Source organism: Calidris pugnax, unplaced genomic scaffold (assembly GCF_001431845.1).
Source record: "Calidris pugnax isolate Ruff unplaced genomic scaffold, ASM143184v1 scaffold36, whole genome shotgun sequence".
In the NCBI taxonomy this organism is placed as follows: Eukaryota; Metazoa; Chordata; class Aves; order Charadriiformes; family Scolopacidae; genus Calidris; species Calidris pugnax.
Window position 1 is genome coordinate 2,189,095 of NW_015090825.1, and position 20,404 is coordinate 2,209,498.

The 20,404-nt window shown below is 40.7% G+C and overlaps 1 protein-coding gene across 2 annotated transcripts; it reads right to left on the bottom strand.

Moving 5' to 3' along the window:
- Window positions 1-302: 302 nt before the first annotated feature.
- Window positions 303-17,358, bottom strand: NUP50 (nucleoporin 50kDa). 2 transcript variants are annotated; one of them, XM_014940138.1, is made up of 9 exons: window positions 17,062-17,358; window positions 14,470-14,548; window positions 12,862-12,945; window positions 10,467-10,662; window positions 9,403-9,474; window positions 8,744-9,343; window positions 7,695-7,773; window positions 6,151-6,269; window positions 303-3,997 (listed from the first exon to the last, which is right to left on the bottom strand). In XM_014940138.1, the coding sequence occupies exons 2-9, from the start codon at window positions 14,536-14,538 to the stop codon at window positions 3,795-3,797; spliced, it is 1,422 nt and encodes a 473-aa protein (XP_014795624.1). In that variant the 5' UTR covers window positions 14,539-14,548; window positions 17,062-17,358; the 3' UTR covers window positions 303-3,794. The 2 variants fall into 2 exon arrangements, with proteins under 2 accessions (XP_014795624.1, XP_014795625.1); XM_014940139.1 differs by lacking the exon at window positions 17,062-17,358 and adding an exon at window positions 16,304-16,324.
- Window positions 17,359-20,404: the final 3,046 nt, after the last annotated feature.

Genomic DNA, 20,404 nt, shown 5'->3' on the forward strand with positions numbered 1-20,404 from the left:
CCGACCCCCACCTCTCTACAGCCTCCTTTCAGGGAGTTGTAGAGAGCAATAAGGTCTCCCCTCAGCCTCCTCTTCTCCAGGCTGAACAGCCCCAGCTCCCTCAGCCTCTCCTCATAAGACTTATTCTCCAGACCCCTCATCATCTTTGTCGCCCTTCTCTGGACCCGCTCCAGCATCTCAATGTCTTTTTTATGGTAGGGGGCCCAAAACTGGACACAGTACTCCAGTTTTGGGAGTGTCATTAATGTATGTTATTAACACAGTGAATTTCACACAAAGTGAAAGGGATACGCACAAGACACTTATCTCCCATTCATTTATTCACATTTTCCATGGATTTTTGTACACTTCCTCAATGTATTAGAACTAATGAAAACATTGGTACACGACAAGTTCTGCAAAACTTAAGTATCCACTGAAAAATTCAGAGCAGTTTGAAATCTATTAACAAGTAACAAATGGTCACATTCAGCGTTTTCATTGGATGGAGACTAGCTCATGCCACTTTAAAATTGTTTCATGTCAGGTCATTTCTGCACACAGGCACCAGCTACAAAATTTTAGCAAATGCAAATAAGTTAAGGCATCGGAAAGAAAGTCTTTAAGGACATTTGAAATGTAACAGTGCGGCAAAGGGAGCTGAACTCAAGTTCTCAACAGCAGAGCCTACCTCCTCATTGCTTCATCTTCTACGACGTGCTCATTTGAACTGTAAATTTGAATTTTCACATCAACCAAAAGAGAGATGAACACGCTGTTGTGCTCCCCAATAGATAACTTTAAGTACATTACAATGAAAAAAACAAACCACCAAACCCCTGCATATAGCAATTTAATACTTTAAAATAAGATTCGAACCAACTGTAATAATCTCCCTTACAGACAATTCTGATCATTGAAAGAAGCAGAGATCTTGATTTTTCTATTTTGGGGAGGTGAGAGGGGAAAAGATTTCTAAGCAGCAGAAACTTCAAAATTAGAGGAGGAGGAAGAAGAAGAATGCACGATCCATGAGACGTTCCGATACCGATGTACAGCTGGAACAGGGAAGGCATTACCTCCAATTAGGGAGGAAGCTTGTATCTTTAACATCAGGTGTCTGATATCCAGCTGTTAAATATGTTAAGTATCTACCAGGATCCAGGAATGCCTCATGGAGCTGGAATTCTGATCCAAATTCCTTCCTTGTGTAGCATGTGCCACTTTGTTACGAAGGCATTAGTATATGGATTTCTATGCTCTCCACTAACTTCTGCTTTTAATTCATTTTAGGCCTTTGTTCCTATGTAAAAATCTCCGGCTCTTTACAGTATTTGTGTACTTTAATATTTCTTAACTAGAAACATTTATTTAATGGTAGTGGAGAAGGGTTGTGCTTCGTAACTGAACCCAAGTGAGAAGCGTGTGACTGCTTTATCCTGCCCCACACTCCAGCTCACTGCAGGGCCCCTACGGACGATGCAGATTAAAATTTTGGAATTTTCAGTAAAATTCCTCCCTATTCAGTCTGGCAGCTTTAGGACCAGGCCAAATACCCGCACGCAAATCCCCAGGGCTGCCTGGCTTGGGAGGCAGATCCTAAGGACAATAGAGGAAGTTTGGTTTCTCTCTTGTTGAAGTGAGTTGGTCCACATTTGGAGGGATACAGAGTGAGTTACGTATCCGTGAGCTTTTCAGAAGTAAACAAACCCAAAACCAAGACCCCCCCCACCCCCTGACACGACCTGTACAGAGTTGCTCTTGAAAGCAGGAGATGTGTTTAAGACACTGCAGTCAAACGACAAACGCAAAATTAACGGAGCCCTTGGACGTTTCACCTGAGCCTGTAACGAACTTTCAGGCAACGTTCTGCTTTCCATTCACACACCAGGAACATGCAAACCTTCAGGTTTTGGCCTCACGTTTTAAGTATCAACAAGATTTTTTTTCAATTTTTTTTTTTTTTTTAAAAAAAAAGCACACTATTTTGAGGAAAGTGAATTTCAATGGTTAAGTACTGAGCCAGATGCAAAATAAATAAAAAAAAAAAAGGCACCAGTTTATACTTCAAATAATAATTGAAATCTTATCTAGGCTTCCTTTACACTTGTATGTTAAAAATGCAATTTTTGTGAGTTCAGTGTAGCTGAGAAGTGGGCACAGGCCTTTGTTTTTGAACTTTGGTCAAGAAGGCTAAAGATCCTATAGTTTTTCCTCCTTTTTATTAAGGTGGGGAGAGGCCATAACCTGAATTGTGCAGCAAATGAGGACTAAAGGCAGCTGTTTGTTCCCCCCCGGAGAGCAGGTAAGATGTGCTGCATCTAATGAAATGGAGCTGCTGCTTTTTCCCCAGCCATAGGATGCCACTGGTTTGGATTTCCAGTTCCCCTCTGAGAATTGCATCACACTGTTTTGTAAAGATTGGTATTTTTTCCTCTGTGCCACCTTAGCCAGAGCCAGGTTGGCATCTTTTCTTCCATCTCCCCAGACCTGGTCAGCGTGACAGATCAGAGAGCGGTTCAAGTTTAATATTACCATCCAGCTCTTAAATAGTTTCCAGAGCTGGAGGCAAAACGTGAAAACTATTCTTAGGGAAGGAGTTTCCAGCAGGCAAGATTTGAAAAAGAAAAGGATTAAATAACCAAACAAGGTCTGATAAAGTTGAGATGGAAACTGAGAACAGAACGATGTTCTGAACCACAAATTATTGCCACGTGGTTAATTTTAACACAGCTGAAAACTGAGTTATAGATTAACCCAGTGCTCCCTCCTTTTGCAACAGAAAGCTTCTCCTCAAGCTGCAAACTGCTGCTTTACTTAATGGAGTGAAGCACTGTAGTTTTAGGAAATGGGAAAAGTAATTATTGACACACATTTATGCATGTATTCTTAGTAACAGCCAGAGGCAATATAAATATCTATAAAAATCCTGAAATTTGTCTGCGAAAAGATCTATCTTCAGAAAAGTATGAGTAGCAAGACAAGTGCAACATTTACAACTCTGCCTCTGCTGGGTTTCAGTCTCAGCCCAAGGGACTGGGGAAGAACACGTCAGAGGGAGCGGAATGGAAGTGCCACCCTTTGCCTCTGACTTGCCACAGATCTGGTCCAAGATCAACAGTCTTCCAGTTGTCTGCTTGTACTATTGCACATCCTTAGCTTGTTGCTACAGTTAAGAACAGAACTGATGGTTCTTTAAGAAATGCTACTGTCAACAAAACTACGCAAACAAGTTCTCTTTTCGGTATCTGGAGATGCAGTCTCTGAGTCCCCACAGCACAGGAGCCAGCAGGAGTTACACACAGTACAACATACAATAGCATTGTCGTCGGGGTAAATTGTTGTCATCCACAGCTTGAAAAATTAGTCTCACCAGAACATGACAGACCAATTAAAATTAAAAATCTAGAGTCTAGAAACAGTTTTGCCCCCTCCCTTCTCAGAACGGGAGGCTGTTGCATCGCAGCGCAGTCTGTGAGGAAGCTCTGGTACCATATTTTTGTACTTGGATTTCAGTCCGTTCAGTCAAAGTGACTGGTGTTAAGAACACCCTTTAATTGAAACCAATGTGCTTTCTCCAGAAGAGTTCCTGCATTTAGGTATTGAAAAATGAGGGAGCACAGTCCAACACTTGTGTTCTATTAAAACTTTTATTAGCTAGTTTAGCTTTTCCTCACAGAATTTTTCCAGAATTCCCATAACAGTTCCTAATCTCAGAGTAAAGAGTTAAGTGTTCAAGTGAAGTTATGGAAGAAAAAAAAAATGGAGCAGCAGCAGTTTGGCAATAATTCCTCAAATCACTGACTGCAACTTATTTAAGCCTCCTTTTTCTCCAGTAAGATTTTGTGCAACTCATCTGCATCCTCACTTGTTTTCACCCTTATTAACATAGTGACAGGAACAGCTGGATTCTTCTCATCAATCGGGGGATTAGGAACACAAACTATAAGAACATTGTTTTTTCCGGTTCTTGTACACGGCATCTTGTGTGGAATGAGAACATTCAGCAGTATGTTTCCTGCACACGAGGAGGAAAAAAAATTACAATTAGCAATTTTTCAGCTTTTTGCTGCAATACAGATGTTAGTATACTTACTAAACAGGGATCTAAGTTTGTGTTTGGAAGGAAGGCAATTCGCAAATATCGTTATCTACTGGTCTCGTTATTCCCTAAGCGTCTGCTCGTGGCCACTGCCCTCACAGGTTTCTTTCCTCATTAGGAATGAGGAAATCTCTGAAAATACTACATCCTCCTCCTTAAAAGGAAGGAGTCTGAAGAATGTCAAACGATAGTGGGGACACACAGGAAAAAGGAGAAGGGGAGAAGCAGCAAATGAGGAACCCAGTCACGGCGCTTAGTTTATGCTGATGCGAGTTACTCGTTCTGACCATCAAGCACAGTCCATAAGTAGAAGCAAAATATTAGCTTTAACACACATACAGTCACGTTAATCTAAAATGGGACAAACTGCAGTAAAAATAAGTATTTTGTATCCTCTGATGTGGTCTACCACCGGGTTACTAACAGCTCTACGTCAACGTGTTAAATGAGATGGTGAGTTTGGGAGCTCGGGTATTAGTTGGCTATTAAAACAAATTTGTTGCAAACAAACTCCAATCTGCTTCCACAGAAGATGCACACATTTTGTAAACCTGGGAAATAGTTCAGAACACGGTAGTAGTATTTAGGGAAAAGTCAAGTCTTCGCCTTCCTTTCCAGGTCAGTTTTTCAACACAGTGAGATTTTTAGGAAAGGATTACAGCACTGTGTGAAGATAGCAAAAAAGGAAAGGGTTGCATCACTACGACTGCAGCAGCTTCTAGAAACCAGAGCCTGGAAATACCAAGCTGAAACATCTTAGTATAGGAGCTGAAGAAAAAGGAAAGATTTCCTAATTACATCACCTCAGATGAAGGTAGAGGGAAAGTAAATCAACATCAGGAAAATAAGCATCAGCTGAGTGAAAATCAAGACTTGTGTTAAAGGGCAGAAAACCTTCATTTCTGTGAGTTACATTTCCTCTATTCAACACATTTAAATGCCCAAGGAAAAGCTGAAAGCACTGACAATGCTGCTGTACATCTGCCTTTGGTCTTACTGCTGAGCACTGCCCTTTATCTGGCAAACCTTGGCTTTGCTAAAAGTAGGATTTAGAAGTGACTGACACAGGAGTCCCAGTCCCACCAGGTATGTGAAAACTGCCCCTAACAGGCCTGCAGAGACTCCACATCGACCTGCTGGAGTGTGTTAGAAACTCAAAGTGAGGTGAGATTTACAGTCCAGCGTGGCTTTAGTCCCCTGTGAGCATAGTATTTCATCTATTTTATGGAAGTTGTCAAGTGCATGTGAACCCCACATGCACATTTATTGAAATGAGGTACTGGAGCGTAGCAACGTTTCTCAAGAATGAATATCAAGGTGTTTATTTGCACAGTTTGAGTGCATAAACACTCTTCAACCAGAATATTGCACTTTAATATAGCAAGTCTCTCTAACTTCTAAAAGCAAAGAAACAGTTGGGTTTCTTTTCCTCTTTAATTAGCTGCATGTGATATCATTCCTCTCAAAAGACACTGTGAGGAACTGTCACACTACAGGTGACTAATTCTGTAAAGTCAACCTACCCCTGCTGAACTGAAGTTAGCTAAAGCACAGGGCAATAGTTGGACTTCAGTATGCATTTTAGGAGCAAAATCCTGCATGCCTCATCTGTATAATGCTTCTCTTTACTCCTAAGAACAACAGGTGCCTGCCCACAGGGCTATTTATGCATTCAGGGTAACAGCTGTCCTGCATCTTAGCTCCAAATTTGTTCCTCCTCATTCATCACACCTAATAAGTGTGTATTTCATTGTCAATCTTAAGCCACCCTTCAAAGCTACTCAACGAGTCAGGGATGGAGAAAAGCTGTAAAGGCAGTGGGAGGGGAATACCCAAAACATAAAAACCCAAAACCGTAGCCTTTTACTTCCTTGCACTGCTTTCACATGCACTATTTCATAATACTCATTAAAAGGCATCCACTTGCTTGTTCAATACTTGAAATTATTCCAAAAAAAGGCAGAAAGGCTTTCACTAATCTTGTCTATTATCCTGTGTAACAAAAAAAACCCCAAATGCTTAGCAGGAAATTTCATATCAAGACTTGCTACTAGAAAAATTTTACTTACCTAAATTGGTATCTGCTCGTACTAGGAGTTGAGTTTTTTCATTGCCTGCTGGTTTCAAGTGTAATGTTCCTACACCTTTTTCTTTAAATTCATTATCCTTTTTGTAGAATAGTTTGCACCTGTGCAAATAAAAAAACAACTTGTTTGTGCAGATGTGCAAAGATTAAATACAAAGGTATCTTCCAAATAGACACACCTATACATGTATACTCACAGTAAGCCAATAGTTTAACAAGTCAGGAGTTAACATGCTGTGAGTAGCATAAATCTTTTATTCTTCTTGACCTTGTTTCATGTGCTAACAGACAGTACTTCCAGTTCAGGAAGAGAAAGTTAATTATTTCTTTCAGCATTGAAATGTTGGTGAGAAACTCAACATCAGGCAGCAATGCACACTGGCAGCCCAGAAGGGCAACTGCTGGGGAGGGACTCTGTATCAGGGAGTGTAGCCATAGGACAAGGGGTAATGATATTAAACCAAAAGACGGGAGATTTAGATTAGATCTCAGGAAGAAATTCTTTGCTGTGAGGGTGGTGAGACACTGGCACAGGTTGCCCAGAGAAGCTGTGGCTGCCCCATCCCTGGAGGGGTTCAAGGCCAGGCTGGATGGGGCTTTGAGCAACCTGCTCTGGTGGGAGGTGTCCCTGCCCAGGGCAGGGGGTTGGAACTCAATGATCTTCAAGGTCCTTTCCAACCCAAACCATTCTATGAGTCTATGATGAAATTATAAACGTTACTTTAAGGGAAAAGTAAAATGCATACATAGCAACCTGTACTCAGGGTCTATAAGGAGTAATAACTGTAAGCGACTGTTTAAAAACACTAATTACAGAACATAAGAACTTGCTGTATCATCTGACACACATAGAACTTAAAAACATTTTCTAAGTGAAGCTCCAATAACCCTAATGCCATTCTTCGTAAATTAGCACGTACTTTCTCTCTGATAAAGCAAATGACATTGTGTAGGACAAGTTCTGTGCTGAGTGTTAAGCAGACACGTAATTACTTGGGACTACTGAACGTGCCTTGAAAACCTGCTTCTAGTAAAGGCAGTCCTATCTTGATCTTAAAAGTACAACTTGTTCAGTCCTTCACCCAACAATCAGCATTTTCCAACTGAGGAGTCTTTCTTTAGGCTACGTGAATAGCTGAGCACCTGACTGATTTTTCTGAAATACAGGATGTTATTTCTGTGGTACAAACCCTACAATTTAAACTTACAAAAGCTGATGAAGGCAGAAACATCTTCCTAATTTGTAATAAATTGATCATAAGTAGAATATAAACTAGATTATTTGTGCTGTGTCCAAGAGACACAAGAATTTTAGTAAGACCTTACACATTTTTGGCTATAATTAACTTTTTTACAAGCAGAATTTCATATTCTATTTAGCTTCCTAACAAGCTTTATTAACTAGCAAGTCAAGAATATATGCATTGTTAATTAAGCACTGCAGTGGTGAAGAACAACAATATGCAGGTACAAATTTTATTCTCAAAATTGTAATTCTATTCACTATTCCGAGTTAAAGCCACTTACTTCTTTGAGTAGAAAGCATCATCCTCTTTAATTTCATTAACAATGACTTTTGGTGGCTCTTCTTCCTCTTCTTCTCCTCCTTTAAATAAAAAGTTTTAATACATTCCATAGGTTAATATTGTGATTTGGCATTGCATTAGAACTGGCTTATGCATTCTGTATTTGACACATGCACGTGTAGCCTGTCAATGACTGCCAAAATATGTTTAAATCCATGTGGGCTCAAAGGCAGCTACAGAAAAGTGTCTTTATTTTCTCTTCATTCAGCCACACCCCTCAAGCAACTTTATGTTTATCTCCAAGATTAAATGGGATGAAAATACCCAACCCACACTAAAAGCCCAAAAATGCAAAGCCTAACAAGTCAAACTTAAGTCAAAACCTTCTGTCAGGGGAGAAACAGTTAAAACATTTCCAAGAATAATCTCCACAAATGGGTCCAAGTAAAACATAATAAATACTTCCAACAGCCAAGTTTAATTTGAGGGAAGGGTAATCAGCTGCAGGAATGACAGACAAGAGGCACTGGCAGGATTATGCCTTTCCAGTCCCTCAACTTCCAGGATTTCTCTCAGTTTCCAGTACCCAGGTTAGCTAAACAGCAGAGTAAAACCGCTGGGTAGAACGCAACTATTTGCCTTAGGGTCTTGTAAGAAAGATTAATAAAATTGTTCTGTATTTTACACATTTTACTATGGGATCTCTCGATAAACCTATCGGGAAAAGCAGCAGGACCAAAACATCCTGCAGGCTCCAAGACGAACATTCCAGTTTATTTAAATTTCATCATTTTAAGTCTTGTATTCAGCTAAAAAATTATACTCTTATAGGAAGTATAAATCTTATAAAAATACACAGGGTTTGGGAACCATATACATTTAGTGTTAAGCAGCACGCAAGACTGAGATATTTCCAGATTAGTGGTACAGTTTTGCAGCTTTTACATTCAAGGGCAATTATGGTCTAGTTCAATTTAGTATTATTTCATCTTTGCAGTATTCTTAAGTCACAGCTTATCATTTAAAATCAGTGTTTTACATAGAATTTACCTTTATCATCACTATTGCCACTTTCTGTCTGAGCTTCCGATACAGTGGTGGATAACGCAGTGACAGACTTGGCCTGGTTTGCATCTTTTCCAAACAAACCTGAATTCCCAGGAGAAAATGAGAAGCTACTAAGTGTTCCTGAACCAAGGGAACCCAAAACAGAACTGTCGACGCTCTTGCCAAAATTAAACGAGACTGTTGATGTAGCTCCTAATGATGCGTCTTTTTTTTCGGATGCAGCTTCAGCTTTTTTGTCCAAGGCATCCTCAGTGGTGGGGGTGGGGGTGGTGTTAAACAAAAAAGATGATCCTTGCTGTAGCTTTGAATTCCCAAAGGTAGAAACAGACTGAGAGCCAGGTGTCTTGTTGCTTTCGTTTTCAGAGCCACTGTCGCTAGTGCCTCCGTGTTGCTGCTCGATATTTGCTAAATACTTCTCGTAGTCTCTAAAGATGGGCGTCAGGTCACACAGAGGGTTTGTGTTTACATGCTTGACTATCCAGTCACGCACAGAACAGTTTAAAGCTGCTAACTGTTTGTGGTAAACACTAGAGCTACAAACTTTACTCTGAGCAAAGCCAGATGAGGATGGTTGATTGCCACCATTAGCTTTAGGGATTGCAGCTTTTTTCTCAGTAAACGCAGTAGTAGTTGATTGCCACCATTAGCTTTAGGGATCGCAGCTTTTTTCTCAGTAAACGCAGTAGTAGTTGGACCATTTGACATGGTGGATCCTGTTATAAGAAAAACATGGTTTAGAACACCTTTTTTTTTTTTCCCCCCAAAAGCCCAGTTCTCAAAAACCTAAACTAAATGTTCCCAGTATTTCTTTATCAAATCACTCATTCTTGCTCAGCTCCGAACCTTGTCTTTTATCAAAAGGCTGTGTACCAGATACCGCGGTACAAGTAAACAGACACTGTTGTGAAACAGACCTTATCTCCGTAGGTTTAGAAAGTGAGTTCAGAGATAGACAAAGTAGATGCGCCACACACGTTGTTTAAAAAGGTCCAAAGAAATCTTACAGAATAAAATTTTTAAAAAATAGGTTTGCATTTCACCCCCCCCCCCATCTTAATTCAAGCTTTACCAAGCTGTAAATTATTAAAACAAATTGCTCTAAAAAAACTCTATCCCATGATTCTGCACCTTTTTGAGTGGCTTCCATATAAAAACCGTAATAAGCAAATTTTACAAATTCTCACTAAATGTTTAAGTTTCTCCTGATTTAGTTAAACACTGAAATCTCAGTTACTCTAAACTTTAAACTCCACCCTTTCTATCCTGTGGCACGCTGACTCTGAAGCTATGGCACGGTTAACATTCCAGCTTCTCCAACACAAAGGGATAGAACTCATATTTTTCAGGGACTACCAAAGCATGAGACTACAGTTAGATTGGCCAAAATGTTTCAAGTGTCTTAAGCTGTTTTACACTATTCAGAGAGTGTCTTATGCCAATGTCTTCCATTCCCATTTGTGCCTACGCGGCTTTTACAGCCACTATTAGATCAAATACAAATTTAGTTTCTACCTCTTAAAACTGAATTAATTTGATAACTTAACCCTCCAGCAGCCTAAAATCTTTTAGAGATATCTTATAAAGGTCTGAAAACCTTAAAACAGAACTACAAGCTTGTCTGAATTTGGTTTTTCACTATTAAAATAACCCTACAGATTTTATGGCTGAATTTGTTGATAAATATGTATACTTATTTAAAACTTACCAAATGCTGATGCCGTTTCAGAGGTGGTCTTTAAGCTGCTGAAAGAAGGAGTGCTAGAGATACTACTGCTTCCATTAGACAGCCCTTCTAAAGGCTTTATCGCTGCGCCGTTACCAAACCCGCTGAAGCCACCTCCTCCTTTTCCAGAAGGCAATATAAAGCCTTTAAATCCTTTAAAGGCTCCTCCACTTTCAGACTGGGGAGAGAGAAAACAGAAAATAGAAAAAAAAAAAAAAAAAAGACAACCAGTTACATACATCTCCTCCACAAAAATCCTATGCCCGCTTAATATTCCATTTATTTTACCCTGGTTCACTGTGCCATTTCATGCCTTATTCTAAGTCAGCTATGTAAACAAAGTTAATAGCTTCCTTATGACACATATTGCTACTATTTTTAAAGGACTCAGATGTTTGGTATGAAAATAAACTAGATCTAGGAAGTGGATACATAAAAGTTGTTCAGAGAAGCGGATGTGTTTGACTACCTATTTAGACATTCATAGCATCGTGTTTTCTTTAAATAATTACACAGCAGTATATAATTGCAGGCTAATTTTCAGCAACTTTTAGCATTTACAGCCACAATTCAACACTTCAAGCCACTCATCAAGACAGCATACTTTGTAGTCACCTATGTAGCGTTTAAATGAGTTACCAAAAATACTCCAATGTGACTGATGGGAGAAGGAAAGATAGACTGTACTTGAGAACATAATACGTATGCTTCCTGCAGCCTTTCCATTACCTAGTTCTGACCTCTATCTTTACAACCAGAATATTTTATAGTGTAATTTCTTACATGTTTTTACAAGAAGAGTGCAATTAATAGGCACTACCACTTTTAGGTATTACACATAATGTCTTTTGAGGTAATGATGACCACTTATTACCGGAAGCGTACTTTCAATGTCTCTGAAAAGCCATCAGAGGAAAAGGAGAATTGCTTCCGAGTTTCATCTGCTTCTGACATTGAAGAAATAGCAAAACTTAGCAATTTTAGATTCCTCTCCAATCTCTGGCCTTGTGGGTATGAGCTCTTTCTGTTTCCCTTTGTGCTTTACCTTTTCCAGTGCAGTCCTGTTCCTCATTTCTAGGTAGCTCTTTTCATTCTGTCTCTCTTTGATTCAGTTCTACCTACCTCTCTCTCTCTGGACATTCAAGTTAAACTGTGGTCTCTTTCTTACAGCATTCTGCTCGCTCTGTTTAGGGACATCAGTAAATTTCAAAGTTTAGCTTTTTGTAACCATTTCACAGGTTTCTTACGCAGCCTCAGCTATCCTACCATTTCTCTTGCTTTTTAGACTTCACCCAGCCTATCCTAGCTCCTCTTCCAGCCTTGATCTCTGACACCTGACTCCCAGCCTCCTGACTATTTCTTCTGCAATCATCTGGTTCCATTTTTCCTGTTCCATTTGTCCCCAGATCTCTCCTGTTCAGTTGTGGCTTAGTTCTTGCATCACCTTTTCCCAACTGGAGAAGTGTAATTTCCTTAATTGCATCCTCTACACATTTGTGGCTAAAACTACTATAGGCAAAAGGGGGATAGGGACAGCTTCCTCATTTACATTGGTTGGACAGCAGAAGGAAAAGCAAAAGCCCAGAAGAAAACTATCTAGCCCCTAATTGTGTCTAGTTCCATTCAATCCAAAATCAATTTGAGTGATAGGTAAAGTTTCTGTCCTATTTCTAACACGGGGTGTGCACTGTTGAAAGAATGTTTCATAGGAAGGTCTATATGACAAAGCACCTGTCAGGGATTTTTGAGAGGACTATAATTTGGTTGGACTGGATTAATGCTTCCACGGGCACTAAACCTGTAACAAAGGCCAACTTCCTTTCCATTTTCAATGTGTTACTGAAAAGAGTAGGTGGCACTAAAGCTCTTCACAGGAGAGGAAAAAAACCAAAAAGTAGCAGCAGCATTCTTAACAAAAGCCATCTTTTTAATTCTCAGAACAGCTTACTATTTTGGCTTTTACCTATTTAGCATTTGCTGAGACAACCCCCCAGCCCTCCAGTACGGACAACTAGTAACTTTTGATTTTGAGGCTTCCATCTCTGCAAAGAATTAAACTGCAGCAATTCAAGTGCCATTTTCCCCATCTGTAGAAGACACCGTGTCTGAAACACTCTGCATTTATACTTCAAAAATACACATCTTCCTTCATCCAGTCAATACTAGTATTAGCCATTTTTTGTTCTTGCCTGATTCTTGCTATGGAACAGTAAACAAATTCATTTGCATGTATGAGTTGGACTAATTGCATATACCTTCTAAACGATAGCTTTATACAATATTATTACAAGTCCAAATAAATAAAAAAATCTGAGCACAGATGTCCTATTTTGCAACTGAGTCAAACTACAAGATTAATGCTTAGTGATTACGATACCTCTGATCCAACATTTCGGCGCTTTGCTTTTTTAATAGCTCTGTTCTTCAGGACCTCTTCACTAGCTACTGAGAAGGTTCCCACCTGTAAGAAAAAGTTACAGAATCGTTACAGAAATTCTCAGAACGCATAAAGTCATCAGAGTCTGAAGAGATAACCCGAGATCAGTTATTGAACACAACTGTAACACCTCCCTAAGTTAAAAATATAAACCAAACCATCACCGACCACCCAGAAAATACAGTCCTGTGATTAGCTTGCCAGCTACTTGGACAATTAGTTGATATTTAAAAACTCTGCCATTCTTGTTCTGCATTACGCTTCCTTTCGGACAATCTCAATTTTATTATGACAAATAATTTGGCTATTTCTTTTATTTATTTTTAAACAAAGAAGTGAGATATCTTTGCTGAAGGGACTCAGTCAGTATTGCACTGTTGCAAACAATCTTCAGTTCAGAGAAGGTATATTGAGATGTACGGTCACAATCAATCTCCTGCAGCCTGCTGTAGTTCAACTATTAGCAAAGGCAGCTAATTACTAATTACTACCCTACAATAAATGAGGAAATTAAGCTTTCTTATATTCAAATTTCTGGAAAAGCACCATCAGTTTCCTTTATTGTACTTTATAAGCCTAAACATGTAATATTTTTGTAGCACAGAAGCTAGCTAGCACAGTTTGCTTACAGGTAATACACAAATATGAGACCCTAAACAAGATAGTCCCTTATTAAGCTTTCTTATATTCAAATTTCTGGAAAAGCACCATCAGTTTCCTTTATTGTACTTTATAAGCCTAAACATGTAATATTTTTGTAGCACAGAAGCTAGCTAGCACAGTTTGCTTAGAGGTAATACACAAATAAATATGAGACCCTAAACAAGATAGTCCCTTTCTACAATCATTTGACTGTTTGCTTGATTCCTCTGGCTGCATGACTCCATTCAGCTAAACACTCCATCTTTCTAAAATTAACTGACTTCAAATAAAGGCCATGAAATGCAAAGAAAATTTACCTAGACTGTGTTAGTTATGTCAGTGAAGCCTAGAGTCAACTATCTCAAGAAATGGTGGTGAGGCACTGGAACAGGTTGCCCAGAGAAGCTGTGGATGCCCCAAACCCTGGAGGGGTTCAAGGCCAAGTTAGATGGGGCTTTGAGCAACCTGGTCTGGTGGGAGGTGTCCCTGCCCAGGGCAGGGGGGTTGGAACTCGATGCTCTTTAAGGTCCCTTCCAACTCTAACCTTTCTATGATTCTACAAAATCAAAAATATTTTCTTGTGAACTCAATGAATACCCATCCCATATCTGAAGAGTCCAAAAGCATTATGCATTTTAACAAGCCTGGGGTTCCCTTTAAAGGTGTAAAGTTCCTTTCCCCTAAGTGGCTGATGTCATTTTAACTGTTAAAAGCTTCTTTGCTATATGGTCTGCCTATATTGGAAGCTTTATATTAAAAAAAAATAAATCACTTATATAAAATTATCTTTAATTGCTACGCTTTTAACCAACTTTACTGTAGATTCCACCCACAAGATAAATCTCACATGTAAGTAACTACCCTACTACCTGCAGGGGTGAGGGGGGAATTTAACATATATTTTACCTCTTCAGCTTCATCCTCCTGGTCCCAGTTTCTGTCAGTCAGTTCCTTCTCTGCAATTCTCTTTGCCATTTTTCCACACCTGTGTGGAAAAACAAAAAAAAAATAAATTGGATAGAATCCATTGCACAGAAATCAAATTCTAAGCAACAGTGCTCTCCAATTTGTATTACTTAGAACAAGGGGAATCAGAGTTCATACAGAAGTAGGTCAAAGGTGGAATGACATTTGAAAACTAAGCCTCTTTAACAACTGTTATTGTAACAACAATCAACAGCACTTGAGATGAAAGTTATGGTAATTAGCCATATTTGATAGTAAATTTAAGCAACCACAGAAACATGCAGGTCAATTATGGGATAAGTTTTCTTTAGCAGCATTGCTGCTAGAGAAATTCCTGTCAGTCCCATAACCCATATATCTGGTCACTGCTTACCCGAAATGGCTGCAAAAAAAGAAAAATATGGGGAAAAAAAATAAATTCTGTTTAAAACATTCCATATTCCACTGGGCTGCAAAAAAAGAAAAATATGGGGGAAAAAAAAAAAAATTCTGTTTAAAACATTCCATATTCCACTCCAACTTGCTTCAGGACACCCATGTAAGCAGCAATAGTCTTGCAAGAGAAAAGTAAGCAGAATATTACTAATTAGAAATCTGAAAAATTCTATTATGAAGAAATGGGATTATTTATTTTTAAGGACACATAAAGCATATCACGGATTTTGGAGCAATCAATATAAGCAGCCAATCACCATTTTGCTCGTTATCTCTGCAACATAAAAAAAAACCAACAACTTTCAAGAAGGAATGTCTATAATAGTTTTCACTTCTGAGTTCCATTTTAATAAAGGCAACTTACCAGCTGTGTTCAAAACTAACAAATTAATCCAGTTATATTATTTTGTAACCAACTTTCAAGAAGGAATGTCTGTAATAGTTTTCACTTCTGAGTTCCATTTTAATAAAGGCAACTTACCAGCTGTGTTCAAAACTAACAAATTAATCCAGTTATATTATTTTGTATCTGAAAGACTTGGCAGGCAATCACAGTACTAAAATGTTACATGAAGAAAAAATAACGATTCTATCAGGTTGCACTAAATATGAAGACTTTTCAAAGAAAAGGTGTAGTTTTATAACAATTTAGGTCTCAAGCGAGAGCAAGAATTAAAACTCTTCAAAAAAACCCTCTTGGGTTTGTGATTCAGACCTGGCCAGTTAAAAAGAATTCCAGAAATAGTTGAATTTCAGGGCCGAAAATTATAATAAATGGTTACAGAACATCTTGTTTAGCTGATGAAATATTTTTAAACAGAACAGCAAATCCAGCTGCACAGCAGTCTTACAGAGATCACACGTCGAAGCCATGAATTTTGGTCTGACACACTTCACAAAAAAGGTCAAGTTATTAGGATCTTTTGGAAGTACAGTGATAAAAAACTGTTTTGTGTAAATGCTTTAACATGGTATAAACCACACCATCCTGAAAGCAGAGGTCCCACCGTGCCCTGCGTGATTCTCAGCAGACTCGGGAACTATTTAAATCTAACGCATTGGAAAAAAATAAAAGTCATACTGGCTCCCCAGTCCAGTTTTCCACAAGGGTATACAAATGCAACCAGAGGAAGACAAGATTGCATCTCTTTGGCAGCAGCCACAGCTGAAAGGCTAGTAAGACCTTGAATTACACCCTTGGATTCCACCGGCAGATCCAATTACCACTCTTAACCCAGCCACTGAAGCATGACAAGCACGACATTAACTAGAAAGCCTGCTCCCCACTAATAAAAGAGGGGTAAACAGTTGGCCTGGGCTCCAGGTTCTTTGCACCTACCTGTGTTTACAAGCTTTCTCTACATTCAATACTGAAAATAGAAGACAACAGAATTTAACATAGGCGAAGACAGGAGGCAAGAGAATCCTGGACACGTTTCCTAACCTGTGAAACAAGAAGCAACACAAAACTACCTCTATCTGATATTCAGAATCTTCAAGAAGTTTTTGTAGCAAATGATCTGAGCGGGTCGAGATAGGAGTTATTTCAAGAAACGGCTCTTTTTGAACCACAATACAGATAGATGTTTCGTCGAACTACCGAAATCCACCTAGTTAACTTCAGCTGCCCCATTTAACGCTGCATTTTGAGGACGAGAACTCTTAATTTAAGCCTTACATTCCACCGGCTGGCCTATCTATCGTCAGAAGGCTATAAAACTCGCCCCGCTGGGGCGCAGGAGCCGCCGGTACCTCCTCTCCCCCGGCGGGAGGAAGCCGGGCCGGCACACACGTTTCTCCTCCTTCCCTCAGCACCGCTTCCTCCCGGGCCTCGGCCCTTTCGCTTCAACGCGGCCGAGTCCCGCTCGCCTCCTTCCCACCGAAGGCCGCACTCCCCCCTCTAACACCCCCAAATTCCTCCCTCCCTCCCTCCACACGGGGTGGCTCCGCTTTTTTACAACAACGGGGTGCGTTTTTTTCTGACCCTCGTACCCTCCGGCCGGGCCAGGCCGCTCGCCAAAACGCCGCCACCCCCCCACACACACCAAGCACTGTCCCGTTCCCCCCGGGGTAGGGGGGGTAAGAGCCAGCACTTACCCCCACGGGGAATCCCCTCTCGATCGCGGGGCGGGAGGGCGGGTGGTTCTCCCCCGCGGCGCCGGGCTGCGGGGCTGCGGCGAGCAGGAGGCGGGGTCTGGTGGCAGGCTGCCCGGGCCCGGAGCCCCTTCACCATCCCCCCAGGCTGGATCCTCTACCTTCGCGGCTGACCGGCGTGCCTTAACCCGCCGTCAGGGCCGCCGCCATTTTGTCCCTCCTGAGAGACGGGGAAGAAACCGCTTCAAAAGAAGAGAGAGAGAGAGAAGTGCCAGCCGCGGCCGCCGTCGCCGTCGTCCCCGACGCCCTTCACCCTGAGGCGGGGGGAGCTGGCACGGCTGGGCCTGCGCCGCTTAGGCCGCCCAAACCGGTGGCGAGAGGGGTTGCCCGAACGCCGGTTGGCGGAGAGGGGAGGCGCATCCGGCCGCTGAGTCACGGGGCAGGGCCCGGGCGGCGGCGGGGGAAGCGGGGCTTTGCCAGGCCCTGCGCCTCGCTGCCCTGTGAGGCCTTGGCTCGGCTGCGGCCTCCTCTGCCAGGGATTAGTGCTAGTGTGAAGCGACTGTAAAGAAGGTAACGGCCTCTGCTCTGGTTCCAGGTTGAAAACAGTGACACCCAAGCGGTTTTTGGTTTTCTTTTTGCGTCGTTTACTACCTTAGAACGCTAAAAGTGAAGGCAGTTGGAGTAAACCTAAAAGCTGTAGTTCTCATGGCCTGTTGTAGGTGCTGCTTTACAACTAAGACTTAGGGTGGTAAACTTGCAGGCTGAATAACCTTGACCTAAAATTAAAAAAAAAAAAAAGGTAAAAAATTACTTCTATAAAGAACTTGTTCTCCTAAAGCACATAAGTTCATTAAATGGAGTGGGAAAGCCCTCTAGCATTAGGTAAGAGGCACTGATATTTTATCACACCTGGCACCCTAACACTCCTGCAACATAGACCTACTCCCCAGCTGTTCTACCTAGTTTTAACCTTCCAACAACGTACTTTCACCATGTGGTTTTTTTTCTTTATAAAATGTTACAAATATTTTGAACCACCTTAATTGGGAAAACTCATTTTACCTGCCCTCCTGGGATTTCAGATGCACTATTTTAGAATGTCTCGCTGCATAATGATGGCATGAACCAGTGTGAATGCCTTGAATTTAAAATTAAATGCTTCCTAAGTATCTTGTATTGCTTACTGTTAAAAATAGAAGTGCCACAGTGCCATTAATTTTTTTTAACTGGCATTCAGCTGGTTTAGATCCCATTTATGTTTAGATTCCATCAGTTACTCTGAGTGCTTCTAATATTCCCTTTAATCTGGGAACGCAAAAAACATTCTTTAGCCTTTTGTTGCATTGTCTGTCTGGCAGTCCTTTTGAAAAGTTTTACTCTTGCTTAGAGAATAAAATGCCTGAAATGCCCATATTGCCTGTGCGAAATAACCCACCTTTACTTGCTCTCTTGCAGGCTTTTAAGGTTTTTCCTTAGTTTCCTTTCCCTTAGTTTGGTTTCACTCTAGTTTGCCCCTTCAGAGTTACAAAAAGTCAGAGATGCAGTCTTTAAAGAGATTTTTTGAAGTAATTGGTGTTTGCTTCTGTTAGAGCAAACAATAACCAAGGCTCTGTTACTAACACCGTGACCCTATTGTCCGATCACACCAGAAGATTTATAGATTTTTCAGATCCGTATTCATGGACTTTTCCCTCTAAGCCATGGAGGTTTCTCCCTGAATTCCGTGGTGTTTGGCTTGTTTCGCCTCAAAACATCAAAGTTGCTTCCTTCTGCTGGGAAGCTCTCTTGAGTTCCGGCTCAGTGAACTTTTTTTTTTCCCTCTGTAATTTTTAAAGACTGACTTGGTAATCCCAGCTTGCTTTCCACTCGATCTTTTGGAAATGTGGTAAGAAACGCCGTTCACGCCGGCTGTAACCACTGTTGTATTCAGCCATTGTTTGACGTCCGCGGTTGCTGGGAGCTGTTAATGGCTGCTCTGTACCTCTCCCAGGATCCTTGCCCTCTGCACACAAGTTAGTTCTTTAAGATAGCAGCACAACAGTGAGTAGATAGCCTTAATTAAGTAGAATTTGTATAAAAATGCAGAATATTTCACCTTCTCCCCATGAATTCTGGATCAGATGGCCAATTCTTGTCCCTCCCAAAGAATACACACTTGTTAATTGTCCTTCCTAGTAGCTGTGTTGTAATTTTGTTCGATACAAAACAAGGGTGTCTGTGGGTGAGGTCTGTACTACTTAGCAGATATTTTGGGTTATCTGTACTCCAATATGCTGAGATGAGAATGAAACGGTGCAGAAAGAGACGATCAAGTGGTCGGTGAAGCAAAGTTGTTTATTTGTGGACTCCAGCAGGCAGGCGTGGCTGCAGAAATAGGAAAGCAAAGAGCATTGGGCATTCAGAGAATTCTGCAATTTTAACTAGACTTCATCTGCCTTGTCTTCGCTGGCTCACATTTTTTCCCCCATTCTTTCTTTCATATTCTCTTCAGCTTAGTTTCCTTCCACCCCTGTCCCTTCACTTTTTCTTGTGCCATGCCCCCATATAGTCACTATTGACTTTTTTTCCTCCCCGGTTGTCTCGTTCTCTCCCTCCCCATACAACCACTATGCTTTTTCAGTATTCCTTTGCTTTATACCTCCTTTCTCCATCCTCAGCTTTTCTGCTTGCAAAGCTCTGTAGGGTTTAGCATTCTGCGTTTGAGCAGTGCCAGCCACACTAGGTTGCCCCGTTCTTGCTTGCGTTTCAAAGACAAACATAAAAGTTACTAAAAAGAGGATACTGCAAAACACAGTTTGAAGGGGTTTAGTTAAAAAAGAAAGGATTAGAAGGCGTTTTCTTGAGGTCTTTACGATGGTCATGGTAGAATAGGGTGGTCTCACTTTTATATCCTCTTAGAGTATAAAAACAGAGATTCAACTTAAAGGAATACTGCCGTCAGTCGATGTTGAACACTTAGAAGTAAATTGTTCAGATGAAGTGCACTTGGCCAGTGGAAGTCCCTCCTGGTGGAAGGCAGTGACTTAGCTAATGCAACTGAAAAAAGTTCTAAGAATGAGCACGTAACTTCATAAATTCCCCCCCCAAAAATGAAAAGTATGTCACTTCAGAAACAGACCCTCAGACCCTCTACAAAGGCAAAGTGTGGAATAACTGGTACAACAAAAGCAGACTGGGAATGCCTGGGGGTTTATAGCAGAGCGCAAGCACTGTTCTACAATGTTGTAAGCTTGGAAGTTTACTAATGAGTAGAGTCTAATAATTATAAGTCCTCAGGTGAAATACTTTGTCTGGATTTGACACTAAGCTTTCAGATGGATGCAAAATATCCACGTGCAATCGTAAA